Source organism: Ambystoma mexicanum, chromosome 7q (genome assembly GCF_040938575.1).
Source record: "Ambystoma mexicanum isolate Mex_15411 chromosome 7q, UKY_AmexF1_1, whole genome shotgun sequence".
NCBI classification, from domain to species: Eukaryota; Metazoa; Chordata; class Amphibia; order Caudata; family Ambystomatidae; genus Ambystoma; species Ambystoma mexicanum.
In genome coordinates this window covers 1002990093-1003015494 of record NC_090941.1, presented here as the reverse complement: position 1 = coordinate 1003015494, position 25402 = coordinate 1002990093, and the positions used below count along the sequence as shown (strand labels likewise).

General features: G+C 47.0%; 1 protein-coding gene across 1 annotated transcript in view; it reads right to left on the bottom strand.

Moving 5' to 3' along the window:
• Positions 1–9643, bottom strand: part of PGM2L1 (phosphoglucomutase 2 like 1) — a 1482539-nt gene extending 1472896 nt beyond the window's left edge. Inside the window, exon 1 of the mRNA XM_069640198.1 lies at positions 9141–9643. Within this exon, the coding sequence (XP_069496299.1) occupies positions 9141–9245 (105 nt within the window). The 5' untranslated portion in view covers positions 9246–9643. The remainder of the gene's footprint in view (positions 1–9140) is intronic.
• Positions 9644–25402: the final 15759 nt, after the last annotated feature.

The window sequence follows — 25402 nt, the reverse complement described above, 5'->3', positions numbered from 1 at the left end:
TGGCTCAAGCTTTAAGTTATAGAGCAGCTTGAATTTACTGGCCTCCTCCAAGGTCTCAAACCAATAACAGTCATTGGATTAGATCTCAGATCTTCTACAATTGCTGAGGCTTTTCCAAGTTGCTCTTCACATTGCAGTTTCCATTTCCTCGGGGCCATTGATCTTCCCAAGTTAATTTAATGTCTTCAGTTTAAGCATTTTAGGGGGATTTTCCAAGACACATTTCCTGAATAATGACAGAGACTTCCACTCGACTATACCCCTCAGTGAGATCAGTCCCAGTTCACGCCGGATTATCTGAATCGGTGTGGACCATGAACCTTTTTCCGGAAGGGTTACCTTTAGTTTGTAAAAAATCTATTAAGGGTCTGATCGAAAACCTATAGTACCTTTTCTTTAGTATTCCAGCTTGGGCTGCCAATGCATTCGCCTTTCCTCTCAACAATTACACAGATGTTATCTCAGTCTTGCTTGCATTAATGAAAGCCCCAGATACTTAAATGATTCTACCACTTCTACTTGCCCGATATACCATTGAGCTCGCCTTCCAGATTCAGATAGCCAGAATCTTCGTTTTGGCAGTGTGGATGGTCAGCTCGTTCTCTTACGTACTTTTCTAGCTTCACCAACAACCGCCAAAGTCCTATTTTCGTCTGATCCATGAATAGCAGGCCATCAGCGTATAATATGTGGCCCACTGGGGTCCCATTAAGTTTCGCAGGGAATGTAATTGCCTTGCCCAGAGTCTGGGTAACATCCGAGATGTAAAGGTTGGACAGGAGGGGGTGGGAGCCATTGGGCACCCCTGCTTTAGGCCTCTGCATATTCGGAGTTCCTCAGTTAGTTGGCCCGTCCTGTTCAATCTTACTCTCAGAGTGGTTCCTATGTGCAGGGCTAGGTCGTCAGGGCACCCCCACTGCTTCATTTTGGACCAAAGTCTTGCTCTATTTATACTGTCAAATGCCTGGACAAAATCCACAAAGGCCACGCATCCTTCCTTTCCCCTCCAATACCCTTCCTTTGAGGATAGAGAGCATGGCCACAGTTGGGCTAGTACCCAGGCCCTCCATGAAGCCTGTCTGATAGGGAATGTGTCTGATAAGGATCCAATCTCCTCAAAAGACAGCTTCCATAGATTTTTCCGCAGGACATCCAAGAGGGCAATAATTATCCAGATCTTCCCTACTACCTCTCTTGAATATAGGGACCACTACGGCTCGCACCCATGATGGAAGGAGGGCCCTGTCTCTCGTTATCCTATCAAAGATAGTTTGCAAGAAACTTGCCCAAAAGTCTGGTTCTTGCTTGAGTATTACATTGGTTAGCCCATCTGGGCCTGCAGCTCGCAATGGTCTCTGTTTTTTGATAAGATCTATTAAAATCAACAGTTGTCTGTGATATTACCCAAACAGTGAGAGGTCGTAAACTCCTCCCTTCTTCCTCTATATTCCCTGCAATAGAAGGTTGTAAGGTCCTCCCATCTTCCTCTTCATTCCCTGTTGAATACAGGTTTCTAAACCCACGCGGTCTTACAGACCACATTAGCCTGTTCGGCATCCTGTCTCATAGTAAGATTCAATTAGCTTACCACCCATATTTTTTTGCAAATTACACTCAAAGCTTTGTGTCCTCAGAGCCAGTTTCTATAGGCATTTTTTAGCCGGCGACCTTCGGGCCCTGCTTGGTCACCACCACAGTGTTCACCTCTTTCAGAGCCTTTTTAAGATCTTTTTTTTCCCCACCACCATCTTATCGTGTACATGGCTATGCTTTACCTAAATAAGACCAAGGGCAGAACCTTCAATCGTGAAGGACTGAAGAATTGGCATACAGTCCAATGGAGAATTTGAGAGTCTCGTTCAACGTCTAACAGCCCTTAAGTAACCTCTGTTTCGCCCCAGACATTCTAAGCCTACATCCTCCCTTTGTCGTTTCCACATCCAGTTCTGCCCACTTTCCCTCCTCCCGCCCCTTCTCCACCATTGTACCATCAGTAAATTATGATCGCTAGCAGTACACGGTACCACATCAAAGTCCTTCACTATTACAAACAAGTCATGTGTTACAAATCCCTTGTCAATAATAGCTGTTTGTGTACCTCCTGACCATGTTGGCATACACAGCATATCTCCTGGGAAGCAACCATTTAACAAAAGGAGTCTCTTCTAGCCCTTGTCCTCAGATTGTAATTTATTTTATCCACGAGATTGATTGCCCCTGTGGCACTTAGGCATGTCAAGTTCAAGTCACCACACACAATCACATTACCACTTGCAATACATGGCTCATCTATCATTAACGAGGCCTGATCCTCAAATTCCTCAATGTTCATAACTTTAGGGTTCCAGTACATATTTAGCAATAACAGGCACCACCATTTGTCCTTTTCCGTATCCTTGACAGTTTTTACAGGATTCCCTTGCACAGATAATCTTTGCATGAATGGGTTTTGATTTAACGCATTTTTACAACTAGTCCCGGGCTGTTTCTCACTGCCACCAGTAATTTGGCTGTGCGCCTGTCTTTTATGACATGGTTTGCTGTGTAAATTCTAACTGTGAAGCCATCAAGGACTGGCACGCTTCTAAGCCAAGTTTCCTGCAAGCAAATGATATCAAAGCTGTCCAGATTTAGCCAAATCCCCTCGTATTACAGGATGCCAAAGTCCACAACTTGGAATTTCCCTTACCAGTTTGCTATCGTATATGGGACTCTGGAAGATTATTTTGTGTGGAAAACTGCAGGATTTTGGTTATTTGGTTTATCACCTACACCAAAGCTTGGGATAGTACTGGCCAACAAATGCCTCTCCTTCTCCTACTGAGTTTGGAAACTGTAAGGGCTTTTTCCAGTTGGCCCTGTAGGCGTGTAAGACCCCGTGGTCTCATTTATCTCCTGGGGTGAATTAGATCGGCCTTCTCCCCCGACAGCTCCATTTGACAGAGGCTTAAATGAAAAGAGGTCATCCAGCAATTCCTGATCTCCCGATAGAGACGTCAAAACCCAGCATACGAAACTTCCAGCTCGCCGCCAGTAAGGTGTGTTTCACCACTGCCGACTGGATGTGAGGAAACACTGCATCCATTCGCACTTCATCAACTGATTAATTTACCTGGAGATCTTCTGCCAGAACTTGCCGCAGACTCTGGATGCAGTTGAGCAGAGCCATGACATGACATTCCTTCGATTTAGTATTAGGGACTCATTCCGATCTAGGAGTCTTTCCAGTCTCGGGCACCTATGCCCATCTTTTAAATGTCAAATTGATTGTCCTGTAGGGTTTTGGGACACAGACTCAGTTTTCTGTTTCGCCTCCACCATTCATGCCAGCATGTTTTCAAGGATCTTTCAGATTGACTCCCTTCTTCCAGCAGAGTTGTTTGTAAAACTTAAATTACAATTTTTTTTTACATTGGTCTTTGCCCAAACCTTCAATAGGGAGATCGCAATACTGTCTTCTAGGTCCACTCTCCCCAGACCAAACACTTTGGGCAATTTATTTTGCCATTTCTGGCATATTCCGGGTCCCTGTATTCCACACAGGGCAAAGATGCCTTTTCCAGTTTTCAAATGTTCCAGTTTGTCATGAACTGTTCTTAATCCAGGGATGGCAGGGTCCACATGATCAACACTCACGGGTGAATCTCAGGGAACAGGCCCCTCCCTGACTGATAGCCAGGAACTCTCATCCTGTTCCTCCGAGGTCATGGTGTAAATTGACCAGATTATAGATCCATCATGAGTCTCAACATTTCTCACCAATACATATTCCCGGGTTACGTCGTTCAGCACATCACCTTCCTCTGCGGTTTCATCAATCTGGGCTCTCACTTTCACCATCCTGGTCCCTACATCCCTCAGATATCCACTGCTCATTCCCTTATTCAGGTGGCGTGGGTTGACTGATGGATCAAAATGTAACCACTGCCCTTCCTTTCCAGCATCTCCATACAAATAATGGATACACCGCCACTGGATCGTGGCTCACAGCCAGATCTACGGCTTCCGTAGCTTCTATTGATAGAGGTTAATCTGTCCTTTCAAAAGCATTTCCCACTTCCAGCGTGGTTAACTGTTGGTCTCCAAGTTCGTCAGTTGCATTTTGCTCCATTGATGACTTGCAAATGGGTGTAATAGACTCCGCCATTTGGGCCTCTTCCATTATGGGTATTGCACACTCAATTTCTTCATAGGGGTCATTAGTCCGGGCCTGGGCACGTTGTTCCATAAAGCTTTCTGATGTACGGCTTGTTTCTGCATTCTGGGTCTCAGTTCCGTCCTTTAATCCTCCATTATTCCACAATTTAGGGGCTGTGATGAAACCCTCGATAACAATTTAAAAAAAGACTTTTCTATGTAGCATTTCTAGTAATGTAGCTTGATCTTCAAGAGTGTCATTAATTGACTCATACATTTTCAAAAAGGGGGCTACTGCCAGAGTCAACAGACATACCACTACTAAGACCTGTTCCGGGAAGATCTCTTCCATTATGGTGGTTGCGTTTTGCTGGAGACTGCTTCGCACATTCACGTTCTCTTGATTTTATCCCTATATGTGGGTTCTTACCTGCAGGATTGTTTTCCATCATTCCTGGAGTTGGCGGGATGTCTTGCCCCAACTCTCCTAATGTTTTGTCCAATTTATCATACATGGCTTCGATATCCACCTCCATAGCAGGGCACACTCTCTGGAGCCCCAGGGAGGAAGTCTTCCTTCTACTTATCAGTGAAGTTATCTCCACCAGTTTAATCATATCTTTTATTTTGGCAACGCCTCTTCAGAGAACGTTCCACTGTCTTATCCCCAACCTTAGCTGCATTAAAGGTGATTGGTCTGGTGTGCTTGGTTGTTGGTAAGAGATGTTGCACATCACAACCACCTCCCCTATAATTGGGGACTTTTGTAGGGACTGGTTTGCTCAGTGGCAGGGCTGGTTAAAAAGCTACAGGGGTAGACATGGCAAAGAAGGGTGGGGGACCACAGTAAGGCCATTTCCCCCTTTAGCTCTCTAGTCTGGTCAGCGTGCCCAACACTGCTGAAGTTGGTACATAACTCAGAGCCAGGTCATCACTTGTGCTCGGATTACCCTCCACCGAGACTCCTCCACCCATCCCCTTGAATATACACATCCGTCAAATCGCCCGCCTCAATTGGCCAGCTCTTCCTTATACTCCACTCCCCTGAGGCAACCATTTCCAAGACCTCTGGTTTGGGTACATTTCCCAGCAACATGCTAGCAAAGTTGAGAGCGGGCCCACAGACCATTTCCACGTTCACACTCTCTCTCTGAGTGGGCTGACCTTTCCTCCTCCACCACTAAGCTCCTCCTCCTTGGAAACTTTAACATCCACCTGGATGCTTGCCGTCCTTCCTCTCGTATCTTTCGCGACCTCTGTGACTCTCTCTCTATCCTCCCCTCTGGCCTGACTCACTCTGCAGGCCACACTCTGGATGTTCTAATCTCTACAAACCTTCCCCTTTCGATCCCTCTCACCACTCCACTCCAAGAGAGAGATCACTTTCTCCTTTCCTCCCTGCTCCTCTCTCCACCCCTCAGGCCAAACCAATTCCAGCACTGCCACCCACCTTCTCAGTTATCCGACCCATGAAGCTTGTATCAGTTGAGGGTTTTGCCGCCACTTTATCACCTCCCTCTCCCCTTTGGCTGACTCACACCCTGACAAAGCCCTCTCCATGCTCCACTCTGCTATATCCGATACTCTCAATGTTCTTGCCCGTCATGAGGATTCGCTTGAAGTCCAGAGCCAAGTGCAACTCCTGGTACGATTCTGACCTCGTCATCCTTAAAACGCAAGTGCAGGGTGGCTGAGAGGAACTGAGAGAATACATCCTCCGACAAAATGACCTGCCACCTGCTCCAAAGGAAATACCGGTTCTCGGTCTGCAACAAGTAGAGAGCCCTCATCCAAGTCCACATCTCTGCGGCATCTAACAACTCGGCCGAACTCTTTAAAATCTGCAAGGAGCTGGCCAATCCTGCTGCAGTCTCTACCTCTCCTATCCCGTCCCAGGCCCTTTGCATGGCCCTGGCTTCTCATTTCATTTAAATAAAACTCGGTACATCCTGGCTTCTCTCTCTTCCTTTCCCCCTGTCCCCTCTACTCCCTGCTCTTTCTCTGGCCCTTCTTCAGCCACCCCTCCTCCCTCCTTCTCTGACTTTCCCGTGTTCTCCTCAGGCAAGGTTTCTAGACAAGTCCAATCTATGAAAGTCTTGTTAAAACAGGTTCACCCCTGTTCTTCCAAAACCATCAAGGACCACATTGTCCCCTGCCTTGGCTGACTTCTGCAACTGCTCCTTTGCCACTGGAGCCTTCCCTCCCCCCCTGAAGCACTCCCTTGTGCACCCTCTACTTAAGAAACCCACTGCCGACCGTTCCTCCCCAGCTAACTATCGCCCAATTTCCATCACTCCTTTCCTGGCCAAACTCCTCGAAAAGCTAGCCATCTCCCAGCTTAATCTTCACACAATCTGTTGGTTGTCTCCAGGACCATCAGTCTGGCTACAGAGCTGCCAGCGGAAACTGGTCTCCTGAACATCTGTGAAGACCTGCTCTCCAACCTCGATTCCAACACCCCCTGTGTCCTCATTTTACTTGATCTCTTTTCTGCCTTTGACACGGGTCCTCAGAGGAGGACTGCAGCAGTGGAAGGGAGAGGAAGGAGGGTGTGTGGGGAAACTGAAGGCGAGGGGTTCAGGGGCGGCGGTATGGTGACTTGAGCCACCGAGAGGGGGAATTGAATAATGGCAATGGTTCAAATGGAATGGTGCAAGGTCTGAGATGACGCACGGTTGCCCATTTCCAGGGTGGGGGGAGAGGGGGATTTGTGTCAGGGTTTTGAAGGAATTGTTGACGAGTGATTTCACTGGGTTGGGAGAGATGGGGGGGTGTCATAATGGAGTAGGTGACAGAAGCAGACAGGGGTCTAGGGTGGTGCTACGGTGAGGTGCGCAGAGATGAGATGGTCTGGGTGTTGCAGACTCTGTGTTTGAAGGGTTTCTTAGGTGCCAGTAGCGTGTGTGTGAGGCGCGGTGGGTCTGCCAAGGAAAGCCCGAGCAGAGCTTATGGATGCGAAGGATGAGGCGGGAGAGGGTCGGGTGTGGAATAGGCTAGGAAAGGGGAGAGTGGGAAGGTTGAAGGGGAGCGTTTCTCCTCAGGGCTGGACGTGAGGAGAATGTGGGTGCGAGCAGTGGTGTTGGCCATGTTTCTGGTGCGCCAAAGTGTCCCTCTACTCTGCGAGTTGGTTGGCATGATGTATAGACTAATGGGACTGCTCTGGTGTGTGGGAACCTGTCGCACTATCAGTGCACTCAAAGGGAAGCTAGATTGGAGAAACAAACCTAGACATCGCTGCAGACCGCTTTATAGGCCTGGCTTGGGTGAACAGTCAAACAGGTAATGGAGTGCCTTAGTGAGGTGTTCTCTGCCGTGGCCATTAGCCAGCTGCTTGGGCATGGCTGCCCTGGGAGGGCCTAAGAAAAGAAGGTGTTCTGGTCACATGTTCTGTGCACAGACCAATCTGGTCCTAAATTGTCAGCCAGTGGGAGCAGCAGACCTGGGAGGGGCCTGGCTGTGGTGTACAGGGGAAATGGATTCCCAAAACACAGGGGTCAACAAAATCAGGAGCACTTAGCAAGCAGATGTGTAATTTCCGAAGCGGTGAGCAAATAGAAAGAAAAGCGTTCGGAAGCACTGAGAAAAGGTCTCCAATTCCCACAGCTGTTCTGGTCAAGTGCTCTACGCACTAGCCTATCTGGTCCGGGAGGGGGCTGGCTGTGGTGTGCTTTCAGGTGAAATGGATTCCAAAAACACAGGGGCCAACAAAATCAGAAGCTTACCAGGAGGATGTGAAATCTTTTCAAGCTGTGAGCAAATTGTCCCAAACGTACGCAGTTAAATTCATATAGGTGTTAAGTGTCAATGCCACAACAACAGAGCCATACCAGCACTCAAGATTCTGGTGCTTCCATCCCACACTATGCATTTACTCGCCTCTCCCTCAGAGCCCCCCTCTTTTCTTTTGGTAAAATTCACATGTCATAAGGCCATCACGAATTTCAGATCTCCTATACAAGACCACTTTACATTATATTACAATACCATTCGTTTGGTTAAGACGACTTATTAGAACACTTAGAAGAGTAATCTGCCAGGAACAGTAGATACAAAAGTTATATTATTTTTGTTAAACTTGAAATGTTGGAACAGGATTGGATGGACCACTGTTTTGTATTTGTTTAAAACACTGGGTGGGCCTTGCACTATCATATTGGAGTTTTAATATGTAGGTTTGGCTGGGGTGCCATTCAGGGTTGGACCATGAAGGTAATTAGACTTTATTTCTTAAACAATTTTTCATTAAATGTTTTAAAGTTAGAACAACAAATTATGAACACAGTTAAAACACTTCATACACTAAGTGCCTGTGGACATTTTTGAGGACCTTATTGCAACTTTTGAACAGAGGTAACTTTTTGGGGTGTATATTAACGCAAAAATGGTATGGTTTTAAACCTATCTTGAACTTGCATAAGTCACTTTTTTAACCAGCTTGATAAAATATATTCTAACTTAAATCAGTTGGTCCTGCTCACACTTATTTGATGTGGCACCACCCACCCCAGCCCCATTCCTCTATTTGTGCCCCCTAGTGTGCTTCCCCTTATATTGATTTCTAGAGACGCCAAGGCGAGCAAGCAATGCAAACTTTAGCGTCGTCGCTCAAATGACACACTATTCATAAGAAATTAGCACACTACTGAACAAAAATTGCGTGCTAAGCTGTTTAGTGAATTGGTAAACAATATCAATAAAAACACCAATATACATTCTATCCTATTGTATCTGTTTAAAAATGCTCATTCGTTGTATTCAGGAGTATCATCAAATTTGGGGAGAACTAAAAGGCAAATAGTCTACCGGCGTGATGCATTTGTGGTCCTCAAAATGTACATCAGCCAGAAGTCAGTCGAGCTGTGCACGTGCTCATGTCATCAAACAATGGTAAAGCTGCCTTCCCATTGGCCAGGACTTCATGGAGCATGCATCGGCTGACCAATGAGGCACGTCCCCTGAAGCTTGCAGCAGTGCAGGGCGTGCGATGTGCAGCAGGTACTCACCTGGTCCCATCGCAGCCAGAGACACGCGGCAGCGTCCACAGTCGGGTCCCCTGTAGCAGCTGGCAGGAGGAGGTTGGAGTTGACATCCTCGCCGCGATCCCCCATGGTCGTGCGGGCACCGGTGGCTCCCTTCCTCGCTTACTCTGCGTCGCCAAGGGCCGGTCCTACAGGCGTCGTGCCATTGTGTCTTTTGTTGCCCCACCCCGGGTGATGGATATAGAGCGGCGAAGCACAGGACGTTGGCGGTTGGGAAGGCTGCGTAGACACCTATTCCCACGGACGGTTTCATTCACTGGCGCAGTCGGCAATAAGAGACACTGCGCGAGCTCTCGAGCTCTAAACAGCGTAAATAACGGCCGCCTTGCGCGTCACCGACACAGCCCCTGACAAACGCGTGCACTCTCTGCCCGCTCCAGCACCTGCGCTCGCTCGCTCCCGCGGACAAACTGACAGGAGGTGGAGGCGGCGCGAAGCAGCCTGCACTGTAAAAGAGAAACAAATTTGGTCATGCTTCTGGCCGGTTCAGGAATCCGCAAGTACGCGTGCGCCAACAACACGGACGCCGGGAAATGTAGTTTTATTTCAAAGCCAAGTTCATTGGGATTTCTTTAGCTAGTCATTGGCTTTTTTGTTGTTGTTGTACTTCCACTTCAGGACCTGGCTTGTCCGAGCAGTCTTTGGAGTAGGCAGTGCAAACAATACATTAGCTGTTCGAGCTGTTTCATCACATCTGTTTTGCACAAAACTAATGTTGAATTTTAGATCATCTCCATTGGAGTATTTTTATGTTGAAGACAATAGTCGCCCATCTACTGGATGTATTTGTAAACATATTATATATTTATAATTACCAAACCTCTATGGTCCACACATTACCATAAAGTGTAAGGGTCTCCTCTTTTATCATGTTTAAGACTGCAATATTAAATTACCTGAAATTATTTACAAGGATCCTTTGCAGTATCCGAACCCGTTCACAAGCATGCTCGACCTGGCACTTTACAGCAAGGGTGTACAACGTGTTTTGCTTGACCTGACGAATGTAGCACACTATTGTGGGGCCGGCGGCGGGGAGGCCCAGACCAGCATGGACCGGCAGGATCATGATCACACGGTGTGGGCCTGCAGGCCAGGGCTGCAGGACCATAATCACACGGTGTGAGAGATAGCGACAACAGGACTCCCATTGTTGGAGTCTGCATCCGTTCTGTCGCACGTGCCTGGAGTTGCTCCTTTCATTAGGTCAGGCCATGACACAGTCATAGTCCATCTTAATAGGGCAATACACTTGGGAGGGACACACATCTTAAAAGGGCAATACACTTGGGGGGATAGCACTCCTTTTTCATAAAAATGCCTCTCATTGGACCCCCCCCTCAAATCCATCTACCACTCCTCTATCCGTACTCTCTACTCAGCCCTCATGACTCTATTTCCTCCTCGCTCTCTCAACTTGGCTGGCTTCCCTTCTAAATTTCAATTCCTCTGTCTGGTCTTCAAATCACTCCACGACCTTGCTCCCCCCCTATCTCTCTTCTCTTCTCTCATTTTACGCTCCCTCTCGTCCTCTCCGCTCTGCTGACCTCTTCTTGCTCACTGTACCCCCGTCACCATGTGCAGCCTCTCGCTCTGTTCCTTTCAGCTCTTGACCCCCCCTACACTGGAAACTTCTTACCTCTCTCTATCCGCTCTATCCCCTCCTACACCTCCTTCTGCACCTCTTTGAAAGCCCTTCTTCTTCACTTCCCCCTTGGCCTTCCACCATCTCTCCTCTCCATCTCCCTGTCCCTCATACTGTCCCTTCCCCTCGCTTCTCACATCCACTTGACCTTATATCACATATTTGACTTTATTGCTCCTCTTCCTTTCTACCTCCTCTTCCTTCCTTCTCTCCGTTCCCTCACCTCCACTTTCCAAGGAAACTGTTCTACATATTAAATTGTTGGTTTGTATCATGATTGCTAACTTGCTTCTACCATTATTGTACCTTGTTGTTATATTGTAAAGCGCTTTGGATTAAAGCGCTATATAAACTAAATAAACATGAAAACAAAACATATTTTTACTGAAACATAAATGACCCCCACCCATTACAGAACAACACTATTTATACCTCTTGGGACTTTTAGAGTAGACAAATAGTAGGATAGACCACTGCTCCATACATAGGGACGTAGGTAGTTGCAGACATATGACACATATCAAAACACTCTAAACATATTCAACAGGTGGCAGTCGTGGTTGGCGAACCGCTGGTAGAATGTTGGCAGTTTTACCACATTTTACAAGACCCTTTATTAATCTGGGGTAAGTGGAACTTCAACCACTGAATGATGCCATTGTTAGCTGCTGGCACCATTTAGAGCACGTCTACAAACTACGGGAGCACAGCTTCACATCCATTATATGTGACCACTTAAAGCCTATAATCTACATGCATGGGGCGTGGCTAACTAGCCATGGGATAAGCTGTGTTTCTTTGTAGCTCCTGCTGATCCTGGAAGATCCTGGTGTGCACACATGAAAAGGACGGTGCATACGACAAACTGATAAACCATCTGCTGCATGAAGGTGCACGGCATGCTAAGCGCGACTTCTGGAACAAAATCGAGGTGGGGAACGAATGTTACACGAGAAAAATGTAGCGAGATCCCACGGAGGCTCCAACAAAATGGCGGCTGCTCACAAACAAAGTATAATGCAGGTGAGCCAGGGAAGCGAATAAAGGGAAATACAACACTCGCTCCAAGGACTTAATTGCAGCTGATCGAGTTCCTGCAACATGGGATGGGACAAACAAGGATCCCCCGCTGCTCCTATTAACATTGAAATCGCTGGCAGACACATACGCGATGCAGTCTGGATCCCAACAACAGACCGCACACAGTGTGGAAACAAGACTTTATCTCGCCGTAGCTGCGGCAGCTGTCAGCAGCTTGCTGCCATTGGAGAGGTAAACCCTGGCAGTCAGACCGGATTTGCTTTTGCTCAAGTTTAGCAAGGAAAGTATGCAAGGTAACACGAAGTAGCAGTCGGTCGTGTTACACCTACAATTAAAACACAGAACATTGTTTGGTTGGAATCAGAGATACAACCAAGCCTACGGGCTCAAAGGATTGGCAAGAGCGGGCTGGCACACGCTCAGCCTTCTGTGAATGAAGTGGGTGAACTGGTCCTCCCTAAAATCAGAATGCTGGTTACTGCTTGTGTGCGCCGCCGGTCCCCAATTTAGAAAGAAGATACAGTATCAAGGGTCAGGTCGCGTGTGATAGTGTCAAGACTCTAACACATTGCAACAGTGTCACGAGTGAAGACACAGAGCGGGTGCCCTGAGTAGTACGAAGCTGACAAAGCCGAACACTGGAGGGTATCCGTAGTGCAAGGGCACTCAGGATACATACAACACCGGCTGAGGCAAAGGATTAATACCCAACCTAGGACCTGGTGGAACGGATGGTCATTTAGGCTGGGCACTCCCTGGAGGGGATACAGGAAGACAAATCTTGGCGCGTGATTGCACTTGTGTCTAGGGAAGAGAAACTAGTGCAGGCAAACTTAACCGACGGCTGGGTTGCAGTACAGTGTGGTAAATAGGCTCAGTGCAGGAGCCTGTAAACAGACGCAGATGGTGGACTGCGGATGCAAGCAGAGACATTGTGCACACACTGCTAGCACATGCTATGGAGACCTGAAGAAGGAGCAGATATTGGATTAACCGGACCAAGCATCCAGGTCTGGACAAGAGGGAGTGAACTACGAGGTCCGCTTGGTTTGCTGGAGCTTAGCTGTGCTGCAACACGGGTCACAGCATTGCACAGGGCACAAATGTGGAGCACCAGCAGTGCATTGAGTAGGGAATAAATACAGGTACACAACCATAGCTGTGCAGAATCCGGAACGGTGGAGCCCCCCCCGAAGCTGCTTCAGGCCTTTACGAATAAGCGAGCCCAAGCAAGTGGCCCTTGTGGTCGGTTCTGATGAGACAAGTTAGCGAATTCTTGCAACTGATGACTGTGAGAAGAGCAAGAGCGGGGATAGCGGCAAGACCAATAGTCGTCCATTGGAGCAAACAGCGACACCTGATACAGATAGACCAGATTTTAGTGAGGCTGATAAGGAGCAGGAAAAGAAGAACACACAGAATGACCACTGGAAGGTCCCACACAGGCATCTGAGAGCCTGTGGGCTACACTATTGGCACTGACGGGCATAGTTGTTCAACACACAGAAACAGAGATGGCGTCCAAACCCAATAAAGTTAAAGTGAAACAGCCAACGATGGATAATTTCACTAGGCCATCTGAAACAACAGAGGCTAAACAAACTGTGGGGCTGGGCACAAGGAGAGGCTAGTTCAATACGCAACGACCAACAGATCCTGGAAACCATCGCAAAGCTGAAGTCTTCATGGGAGTGCAAGCTTGATGCCGCTATTGTAGAATTGAAGGCCTCGCTAGAATTCAAGATAGATGCCGTAAGTGTTGACGTTAACCTTCTGAGGCAAGATGTCAGAGCGCTGGCGGAGCGCACAGGTGGGCTTGAAAAGGAAGTGAAAGTGAGCACAAATACCTGTGCCGCCAACATCAAAAAAGTCGCCACACTGCAACAACGAGCGCGTAATCTGGAGAGCAGAGTGAAGGAGGCAGAAGGGCGAGCACGCCGGAATAACATACGTATGGTAGGACTTCCTGAGGGAGAAGAAGGCACAGACCCGACAGCCTATATCGAAAACATGCTGCTACAGGAGATAGGCGGTGGGTCGCTCACTCCGGGGTTCACGGTGGAGAGAGCGCACAGAGCCCTAGCCAGACGGCCGCCACCGAGAGCCCCTCCCCAGCCGATCATCGCTAAAATACTGAACTACAAGGACAGAGGGAAGATCCTGGAGCACTTTCGCAAAGGGGGAGCGTCGGCGTCCATCACGGCATACCCGGATTACACCTTCCTGGTTCAGAGACAGCGGTTGAACTATGTAGCGGTTAAACATAGACTGTGCGAAGCCGGCTTTAAATATATGTTGCTGTACCCAACGAAACTGAAGGCTATGCAAAAAAACAAGGCTTTTTTCTTCGAGATCACAGAGGATGTGACAGGTTGGTTGGATGCAATGAACTGCCTGACGGGAGCAGAGAACCAGACGGAAAGTGGACAGGATAAGTGAACCTGCATTCCTCCTGTGATGTACTGTGGGCCAAAGCACATGATAAGGGGTGATTATTAGAACAATGACATTGGCTTTGGGGTAGGAGTGTAAACTATAAGAAGGTAAAATGGGTGTAAAATGTTTAGGTTGAAGAGGTTGAAATGACTAAGGTACTGTGCAGTATATTGTGGACTAAATGCAGGAGACACAGGTGCTGCATCGTTATACACAGTACTAGGAAACACTCTTATCACCCCCAGTAGTTAGTTAGTTAGTTTGGATACTGGTAGTGAGGTATCCTCCTGCAGCGTCCCGTATACCGGACGTTGACCGGGTAAGGGACGAGATGTGGGGAAGCTGAGATCCAGGGGTGGAGCTGGGCAACAGGATAGTTGGGAAAGGGAGAGGGAGGGCAATGTGGGTAACGGGGGGGAAAGGGTACTACAAAGATGTAACTGAAGAGAGTGACTTTGGTATATGTTGCTCTGAGAGGTGACGCCTTATAATCCCTGGAGTTAATTTCGGTTTGTACTAATAGTAGGATGCCATATCTATAAGGCCATGTGGCAAGTTCAAGGATGTCGCAGGTCACTGTATCCAGATGGTAGTAAAGCCTAACCGTCACCAAAAACAGTGTAAAATAGAAGAGATTCCAGGACTCAGCGCCATCAAAATATATGTGCGTTTAATTATGATGCATTATCACACATTCAAAAAAGAAGAAAAAAAGCCCATATACGATAACATGTTTCGGCTATGCTAAGCCTTTTTCAAATCTGGGCTACATAATATTTCACAGCAGATCACCATATGTGTGTGATGGTTATATTAGCATAAATACAGTGGTGAAATCAAAAAAATTCAAAAACATGATTACACAGGCATTATTCCATCATGCCACAATAAAGATATCCAAATCAAAGTGTTAACAAAAAGACAGAAAAACAGGGATTGCCATCGAAGGAGGTCTGGTTGAAAAAGGTTAAGAACATGTTTCTGATGGACAAACTAACGGCAATGATGAATAACGAGTTGGGCATATTCCAAGCAAACTGGTTCGGGGTACAGCAGACCTGGGGATGGGACGTACACTGACCCATGGGGAGGAAAGAAGGAGGGATCGGGCGCCCACAGCCTGGGGAACGGCGGACGATATACATCCACAAACGTAGTCAACGTTCAAGCTCTTTCTCAAGCTCCGGACATATAGAGCTTCCACTGCGTCTCCCCAAATAAGGAGATCCATCTGGGTCCAGGTTTTTTGGGGGGGCGGGTCCGTTTGGGGTGGGTGAGGGGAGGGGGGAGGGTTGTTGGCCCAGCCATTTGTACATTTTATTGAAAATGCTTTGAGCCCGTTTGTTATATTATAAAAATGCTAATAAAATAAAGTTTCAAAAGAAAAAAAAACGGATTGGTTAAAGGGAGGATACAAAGGTAGAAAAACACACATCAAGTATGCACATTATTCCAAAAATCATCCAAAAAATCGGAACAATAAAGAGACAAAACAAAAGAAAGACAGAAAATTAATGATTATTTGGGTTAATAATGATTAAACCATCATGGCCAAACGGCCAGCATATTGCGCAAAACAGTATAAAACAGGTATGCTTACCCGTAGTCATATGAAACCAATCCATAGGACTGATGTTCCTGTAGTAGTAACTGGGTAGGATCCCCAATACCAAATCTGAAATCAAGTTAATGTGATATCAGGTTTAAAATGATAAGGATATTATTATGGTTCTCATTCTTAAAGTTAATGTACATGACAAAACTCCCTATGCTAGGTGCATGTTACGTATTGTGATGTCTCTTCGTAGTGTTAGTCACAATGTTTGTGAAAATATCCATGGGCCAGGGTATAGTAGGGGTGCAGAAAAGGTAGATCAATTAACATTGTTGGATTCTAAACGTTCCATAATTATAATCATTGCCGCGTGTACTACACAGATGCACAAAGGTTGCAGAGGAGAAGTGGGAGGGGAGAGGAAGAATCCAAAGCAGAATAAGAATATGGGTGACCTTAGAATTGAGACCTGGAATGTTAGGAAGTAATGTAGTCATACATTTCATGGCCTAATACATCTGCACTACTCTCACTGTCTTTCAGTGCTCAAGTGGGAGGAGCCAGTGGAAGTTGCATGTGCCGTCCTGTAACCGCCTCATGGGGCATTAAATGGTGGTTGGACCCGGGCTTACTGTGCAATGCAAAGAGCGCAAGTGGCAGGCAATGGAGCCAGTTTTTCTTTGTGCTCTGTTTTTCCTTTGCAATCATTTTCTTCAAAAGGCCATTCAGGCGTTCACGCACCCCATTACTTGTGAGTGATAAGCACAAGAGAACTTATGTTGAATGCCCAGCAACGTAGTGATGTTCTTGAACATCTCATTGGCGAAGTGAGGGCCATTGTCAGACCACAGGACCTCACACACGCCCCATCTTGGGAATACTTCCCGGACCAGGAACTTTGCTGCTCTGAGACTGTCAGGATGTGAACAGTGGTCTCGCTCAATCCACTGAGAGAATGGGCACACAGCTACTATCATGTAGCAGTATCCTTGACACACAGGTGGAAGCTCCGGCCCACGAAGAAGGCCAAGAAAAAGACCCTGTTTGCCCCCAGTTGAGCAGAAGCATCTTCACTCTGGGGCCACCATCTTGAGCAGCCTGCTAGTCGCCCCATGACCGCCGCACCCTGCAGCACCATCCATGTTCCTGATGCCCACCTCGCCTCCAGTTGTGCTGTAACAGTGAGGCGACTAATTCTATGAACATTCTTTCATGTTCACAGAAGCTCATTGGCAATCCCTACCTGCTAACAGCTTATTGATTGCTGCAACGTGCCTGTGATTTTGATATTCTGATCCACCGCCTGTTTTCAAAATGGCAGGCACAATGCAGCGCCTCAACAAGGCTGTTGTCTCATTGCCAAGCAACTGAGACTCTTTATCAGCCAATCCTATCCACCGGCAGGCGGAAGCGCCGGCCCACGAAGAAGGCCAGGAAAAAGGCCCTGTTTGCCCCCAGTTGACCAAAGGCAGGAGCCCCCACCCTACCACTGCCGGAGCCACCATCTTGAGTACCTGCTAGTCGCCCCGTGACCGCTGCACCGCGCAGCACCATTCATGTTCCTGATGCCCACCTTACCTCCAGTTGTGCTGTAATAACGGTGAGGCCACTGATTATATGAACATTCTTTCATGTTCACAGAAGCGCATTGGCAATCCCAACCTGCTAACAGCTTATTGCTTGCTGCGACGTGCCTGTGATTTCGATATTCCGATCCGCCACCTGTTTTCAAAATGGCAGGCTCAACGCGGCGCCACAACGAGGCTGTTGTCTCCTTGCCAAGCAACTGACACTCTTTATCAGCCAATCCTATCCGCCGGCAGGCAGAACCGCCGGCCCGTGAAGAAGGCCAAGAAAAAGGCCCTGTCTGCCCTTGTTCTCCACGGCTAGCAACAGCCCTAATCTGCCCAGGTGAGCGCACTCGCTCCTCTTCCGTAATAATTCTCTTCGTTCCCACTTCTGTTTGCACCTGGCCTATCACCTAATCCTTGGCCCTCAACGTTGAGTACCAGCCCTCTACCCTCCGACTCGCATACAGAGTCCACAATGCTGAACACTCTACTACCATAGCTCCCTAACGCGTCGTTCACACTACCCGTGCAACACCCCGCCATCGGCTACTCAAAACCACTGACTTTGACATCAGGCTTCCTGTCTCGCCAGTCGCCTGTATCCCGAGTCCAACCACTGCTATACCTGACCTTGACATACATTGTTATTTTACGTTGCGTGAGCTTCCCACTCCCGCCGCCGTAGCCCGGTGTGAGGCTCATTGCCTAATGACACTTGGTGACTGTATATCCCATCACACCTGGTACTGCTTAAACTTCCAAACCAATGCAATTCCTATATTTTTATGATCTATATTGTAATGCCTTCCCTTCTGAATCTGCAATGCCCTTGGGATTCACATCTAGCCCATTGTGATTCTTAGTGTTCCTTATGTTTAGCCTACTGATTCTGCAACGCCCTTGTGATTCACATCTAGCTCATTTTGATATTCAGTGTTCCTTATGTTTAGCCTACTGATTCTGCAACGCGCTTGTGATTCACATCTAGCCCATTGTGATTCTCAGTGTTCCTCATGTTTAGCCTACTGATTCTGCAACGCCCTTGTGATTCACATCTAGCCCACTGTGATTTTCAGTGTTCCTTATGTTTAGCCTACTGATTCTGCAACACTCTTATGATTCACATCTAGCCCATTGTGATTGTCAGTGTCCCTTATGTTTAGCCTACTGATTCTGCAAAGCCCTTGTGATTCACATCTAGCCCATTGTGATTGTCAATGTCCCTTATGTTTAGCCTACTGATTCTGCAAAGCCCTTGTGTTTCACATCTAAACCATTGTGATTTTCAGTGTTCCTTATGTTTAGCCTACTGATTCTGCAATGCCCTTGTGATTCACATCTAGCTCATTGTAATTTTCAGTGTTCCTTATGTTTAGCCTGATGATTCTGCAATGCCCTTGTGATTCACATCTAGCCCATTGTGATTTTTAGTGTTCCTTATGTTTAGCCTATTGATTCTGCAACGCCCTTGTGATTCGCATCTAGCCCATTGTGATTTTTAGTGCTCCTTATGTTTAGCCTATTGATTCTGCAACGCCCTTGTGATTCACATCTAGCCCATTTGTGATTTTTAGTAATCCATATTTTTAGCCTACTGATTCTGCAACGCCCTTGTGATTCACATCTAGCCCATTGTGATTTTTAGTGTTCCTTATGTTTAGTCTACTGATTCTGCAACGCACTTGTGATTCACTTCTAGCCCATTGTGATTTTTATCAATCCATATGTTTCTGCAGTGCCCCTGCGATTCATATCTAGCCTATTGTGACTTCTTGTGATCCATACTCTAATGCCTAGCCCATTTGGATTTTCAGTATCCTCAAGTCCTTAACCCCAGGAATTCTAGCGCAACACCCTATGCATTTATTATCTATGACCTGCACAGACTCATCCTGATGTTTCGAACATTGTATGCCACCTCCACCACCCTTAGTGCTATACTTCAGATCAGCCTATACACCATTCTCCTACCAGTTGCTATAGCCAACCAAACTAAGGCCCAACTCTCACTCGCCAAGACACCAACCCTAACACATAGAATTCCAATCACTATGCCTTGCCATGCAAACAATGTAAACTGGATTAAGCCCACCCTGTTTCTGCCACACTTGTTCCTCCCAGACCGGATCAAGCCCACCCTATTCCTACCACCTTTGAAACCTTTGACTGTCAGAGCCACATCTCCTCTACCAGATTACATCACCCCCAACTACCTTAAGAACCCTTTTGTTAATCCACTAGGCGATACTACCAGTAGACTGGACCATACCCCAACATCTCAGGAAGTCTACCCCAGACCGGCACCAAACTGCCCTTGCCCAACAGCAAGCAGGAACACCAGACTTGGCACTAGATTAGGCAAATCGTATACTATACCACCTGGCCTACCCCCCACTAGCACACTACCACAGGTGCAAAAGAAAACCCTACCGAAAAACTGTACAAAAGCCAGACTGACAATCTCTAACCATGTCATCAATGACCAAAGTAACAATCCTACATCTATCAGTGGTGCACAGATCAACGGCAGATCCTTGGTTGCACATGCAGCAGACGATGCTGACCTAATTATTGATAGGAAACTGGACTTCCTAGCAATAACTGAGACCTGGCTGCATGCTGCTGTAGGCCCCTCTCTCCTTATTGCTACTCCGGATAACTACACAGTCCTAAGATCTGACAGATAATCCTCTAAAGGCGGCGGGATTGCCTTTATCGCCAAATCGAATTTGGGACTTAGAATAATCCCACGCTCTCCTACCAACTCATGTGAACTAATGTCAGTTAAACTTCCCCTCACCAACTCATGCACTATAACAATGCACCTGATCATCAGACCCCCTGGGCCCATACGCTCTTTGAGGAAGATATCACTACTCTCCACTAATACAAAACCTGCCTCACAAATCATAATAGGTGATTTCAGGCTAGGTCTCAATGACCCCAACGACCAACCTGCCATGACTCTGGTGAACTCCGTGACTGAACTAGGCCTCACACAAAGAGTTCTTCACCCTACGCATGCAACAGGAAAAACCCTAGATTGGGTCGCTGAGCTTAATTGTGTAACTACCATTACCTCCATTGAACCATACTCTTGGACTGACCACTCCCTACTCACCTTTACTAGTATGTGGATGGAACGGGTGTAGTATGTGCATGGATCGGGTGTAGTATGTGGATTGAACAGATGAACTGATGTAGAATGAGTGAAGTGGGTGGAAAGGGTGAAGTGGGTGGAACGGGTGAAGTGGATGGAACCAGTTTAAGTGGATGAAACGTGTGAAGATGACGTATGTGGATGGATGATGCATGGAGAAAGGAAAACGTGGGTAGACCGAACGAAAGGAGCAGTCCATAAAATGGTTGCAGTCCACAAAATGGTTGCAGTCCATAAAATGGTTGCAGTGCATGGAACGGATTGGAGTACACAGAATGGTGTGACGTACATGGAATGGTTTGGAGGGCATGGAACGTCTGAAAGAGCATTGAAAGGAACGGTCTGAGTGCTTGAAACTGTCGTAATGCACGGAACAGTCGGAGTACATGGAACGGATGATGTTCATGGAACTATTGGAGTGAGCTCGATATCAAGCACCTGAAGTAAACCACCATATTCACATCTCCACGCTTACTCTCTTCTTTAGACCACCACTCAAATACAACACAGCGATACTATGACACCATTCGCTATAGCTGTTCTCACACCATCATCTGCCTCATGCTCCCCATCACCCTAACTAAACACTGCTGGTTACACACCCTCCACCTTAGGCGTTCTCCTCAGGCCTAACACAGCCAGAATTGGTCTGGATTACAACTTGCCAGAACGAACACATACTCCTGATCTCTCAACCACCACACCTACCGCTAAGAAGCAGCTATCACACGAACGCCATACCAGCTGCACACATATCCGGTGCTCACACGCACCTTTTGACTCTCTACTCTCTCTACTGACTTGAACTTCAGTTCCCGAGGGCGTTCAACCTACCAGCGCCTTGAGACTATACCAATGGTACATAAGGCGCTATATAAATGCAAAATAACATAACATATCTATCCTAGACTGTACACCTCAGAATAAACAAAACCTTATTGCTCCGCCCATCCAGACCCAAAATAAAAGGAACATTAAAGTGGACAATCTTAAACCTCTTCTCCAACCCCTACTTAATCCCTTACCTTCCTCCTCCAATCTAACAGATCTAGTGGATCTCTACAATAATACTATCACTTTAGCTCTAGACAAAATTGCACCTCTTAAACTGGGTAAAGGCAAATCTAAAGCATACTTGAACACTTGGTTTACACCCAAACTTAAATCCCTATGGAATGATAAAAGGAAATGTGAAACCATTTGGAAAAATAACCCCATCCCAGCCTACAAAGATAAACTACACAAAATCACAGCTAACTACAAAACAGAAATTCTCTCAGCTAAACGTGACACCTACAACGACAGGATTGATAAAGCCAGTTCAAGTACCAGAGAACTCTTTACCATATTAAGAGAACTGGAGTCTCCCATCCCTCCAATAGATAACTGCATCAAAGACAAAACTTGGTGCACCAAGATCCAAGATGCATTAGCTAACAAGATCGCTCTGCTCCAAAATAAAATAGCGGGCAAAAAAAATGACCTTCCAACTCAAGAAACTCAAGACAACACCTCAAAATCTTGTACTAACCTTCCTAAACCCCCCAACAATTTAAATGTACCCAAGTATCCACCCTAGAAGTAGAAAACATAATAGCCTCACTAAAACCCTCTAATTGCCAAGGAGACTCTTGCCCTTCTTCAACTATTTAAGAAGCTGCCAGTGAACTAGCACCTTTTATCGCCACGCTTATCAATTCATTTTTCCGCACATGTACTATCCCCACCAATTTAAAAAATTCATGGGTACTCCCACTTCTAAAGAAACCCTCTCTAGACCTGAGTATCTCTACCAACTTCAGACCCATAACAACAGCCCCCTTTCTATTAAAGATCATCGATAAAGCAGCCTATATCCAGATACAATCTTACTTAGAAACCAATAATCTATTAGGACTCCGACAATGGTTCTACGTTATTTTGCCGCAGGATTTTTTGTTCCGGGACTTTTCATCGCCATTTTTTTATCGATGTATTTGTTGGCTTCTATGTACAGTGCTATGTACTGTAGTATGTTATTGGCCTGTGTCACAAGCTTGTTCTCTGTGTCACTACTGCCTTCATTACTACCCCATCAGTGTGTGAGAACAGGTACAATTCCTTTTTATAGTCTGGGATCCCTAACACTGGAGCTGGGCATATTACTTCTTCCAGTTCACAAAAGGCCTCAGTCATTTCAGTCATCCAGGTTATTGTCTTGTGTCCCTTTTGTGCTTCCTTAAGTGTGCCCAATGAAGGCCTGGTGTGTGTGCTGTAGTCACAAACCCATGCTATGCAGTTATTGCACAACCCCAAGAACTGCTGAATTTTTCTCACTGTTGTGGGTTTGACGGTTTTGCGTATTGTCGCCGCGCTTTCTGGTGTGATCTGTCGGCCATTTTGTGAAATTGTCTGTCCAATGTATAGCACTTCCTTCTGACAGTACTGTAATTTTGGTTTGTCCACCTTGTATCCCTTGTCAGCTAACACTGTCAGCATATGCACCAAATTGTTTCTACACTGGTCCTCTGTCGTGCTGCAAATCAAAATGTCGTCTACGTACTGCAGGACCATGCAAGTCTTGTGAGTCTGGGTGTAGTGGTACTGAGAAAAATGCATACTTTAAGTCTATGACCGTGAAGCACACAGCTTCCACAAGAATACTGCACAGAATCGTCACTGGATTTGGAACCAAAGGATATTCTGCCTCTACAATGTGATTTAGGGGCGCAGGTCCTGGATAAAACACCACAACCCCCTTTTCATTTTTTAACTGGGTTGCATTGGGATTCTGATGGTACTAGAAGGCCTCACTCCACTAGCGCTGCAATCGTCTCATAAATTCCCTCATCTGCCTCTTTTGAGAGTGGGTACTGTTTGACTCTGGGAAAAATTGCACCTTTATCTTCACTCCCCCCACTCCTTTCAGAAGCCCCACATCATTGGGACTTGTGGTCCATAGGATGCTGGCCACCTTGGCCAGATCCACCTCGCAGAAGGATGGTGGTGCTTACAGCACCATCCTCTGTGGTACCTCTCTGTAGTGTATTTTCAGCCAATAAGTCACACTCATTTTGAACACCATTGGGTGCTCTGATCGCTCATCTTTAAACAATTCTTTGTCTGTCACTGTGGTTAGCCTGAACCCTTCTGCAACCGCAATCACTGCTCGCCATGATCGTCCTGTGTCCATCCCATGTACTGATATCCATTCGTCTCTCATAACCACTGCCTCAATTTCTATTGGTACTATTGTCTCTTCTGGCTCATCCAATGGTATTTCTGGTCTAGACAGATACTCGTTTGGGACACGCCACATCTTCCCTTCAATTCCTGGGAGCCATGCAATTTTAATCTCAGTCCAGTACTGGAACAGCTCCTCATCTACTGGCACCCCCTTCTGTACCTGCCGTCCACACTAGGCTTGAATAATCTCTCTTAAATTGAGCATGTGTATTGCTGGTGTGGAGCACACTATCCCTTTGTCTTTGAATGATATTGTCATGTGTAGTCTGCTCATGATGTCCCGTCCCAGTATATTTACAGGTGTCTGTCGCGAGTCAAGTAGAGGGAGAGATAAATCGTGTTCCCCTATAGAAAGGGAGATACTGTCTGTAAAAGGAACCACTTCCCGAGCCCCAGAGAATCCTTGAGTATTCATGGCATCGCCTGACAATCTAAATGTTCCCTCTCTAATGCAGGACCTATTGCCAACCCTATGCGAGGTTCCTCTGCAGGGTTGGGTGTGATCGACAGGATGGAACACATTAAGTCTATCTGTGGCTGTCCTATTGAGGGTATAAGGACATCCCGTTCCCTGTAATGGGGTTGTTCCCCACCATGGGGACCCCTCCCAGTTTCCTGATGAGAACCGTTGCCATGGAGTCCATGTGTGGCACTGTGTCATCATTTGGCTGCATGCTGTTCTGTATCTGTGGCTTCTGTTGGATGCTCCCTCGAATTTGCAGTGCTTGCAAATACTGTGGTATGGGTGCTTGCATCCCTGGTACCTGTGTCATGGGCTGGTGTGCCTGCAAGTGTGCACCCTGTGTCTGTCAATGCTGTTGCTGTGGTTGGTCCTGTGTGTGTTAGTCATCCTGGTCCCCCTGATATGTCTGCTGGTATTGCCCTCCCCAATTTCGCTGCATCCCTCTGTCCCTGCAAGTCTCTTGAAATGTGCCCCATCTGGCCACATGACCCGCACTGCGGTGGCTCTCTTCCCTTCCCCCTGGAAGCCCCCTGCGTAATCCCTTGGGCCCTGCTGCACCTGCTGGCCATATCCCCGAAACTCCCCTGGAAACTCCCCTTGGTTGTGATGTATCTGTGGTCCGTACCTGCATCCTCTCGATGGCCCCCCTCTTCCTCAAAACCCTTGGTGCATGTTTCCCCACCCCATTAATCCACCCCCCGCGGTGGCTGTGGGTCCTGCTGCAGCTGTGCTCCCTGTGCGCTTGCCCTTGTCAGTACCGCCCCTTCCATGGCGTACTTGGATATATTTTTCTGTACTAGTTTCGCTTCCTCTTACTTTCTTTCCTCTGCTTTCTTCTTTAGCTTCTTTTGCAATAGCCTACAATGATGAACGATCGTAGGCTGTATTTCTGGCCAGGATTTTACCTCCAAGACTACCAACTTCCTTAGCTGCTTCTGAACTGGTTCTGACAACCCCTGACATAATATGTGGCAAAATACTGCTACTGTTTTGTCCCATGGTTCTCGAGTTTCAAGGCACCAAAGCTCTTGGATCGCCTGAATGTAGTGTAAGTGTCTTCGTCTAACTCAATTTTGCGAGACATGTCTGACATGTCAGGGTATTGTGTCCCTAAGGCTTTCCGTACGGCA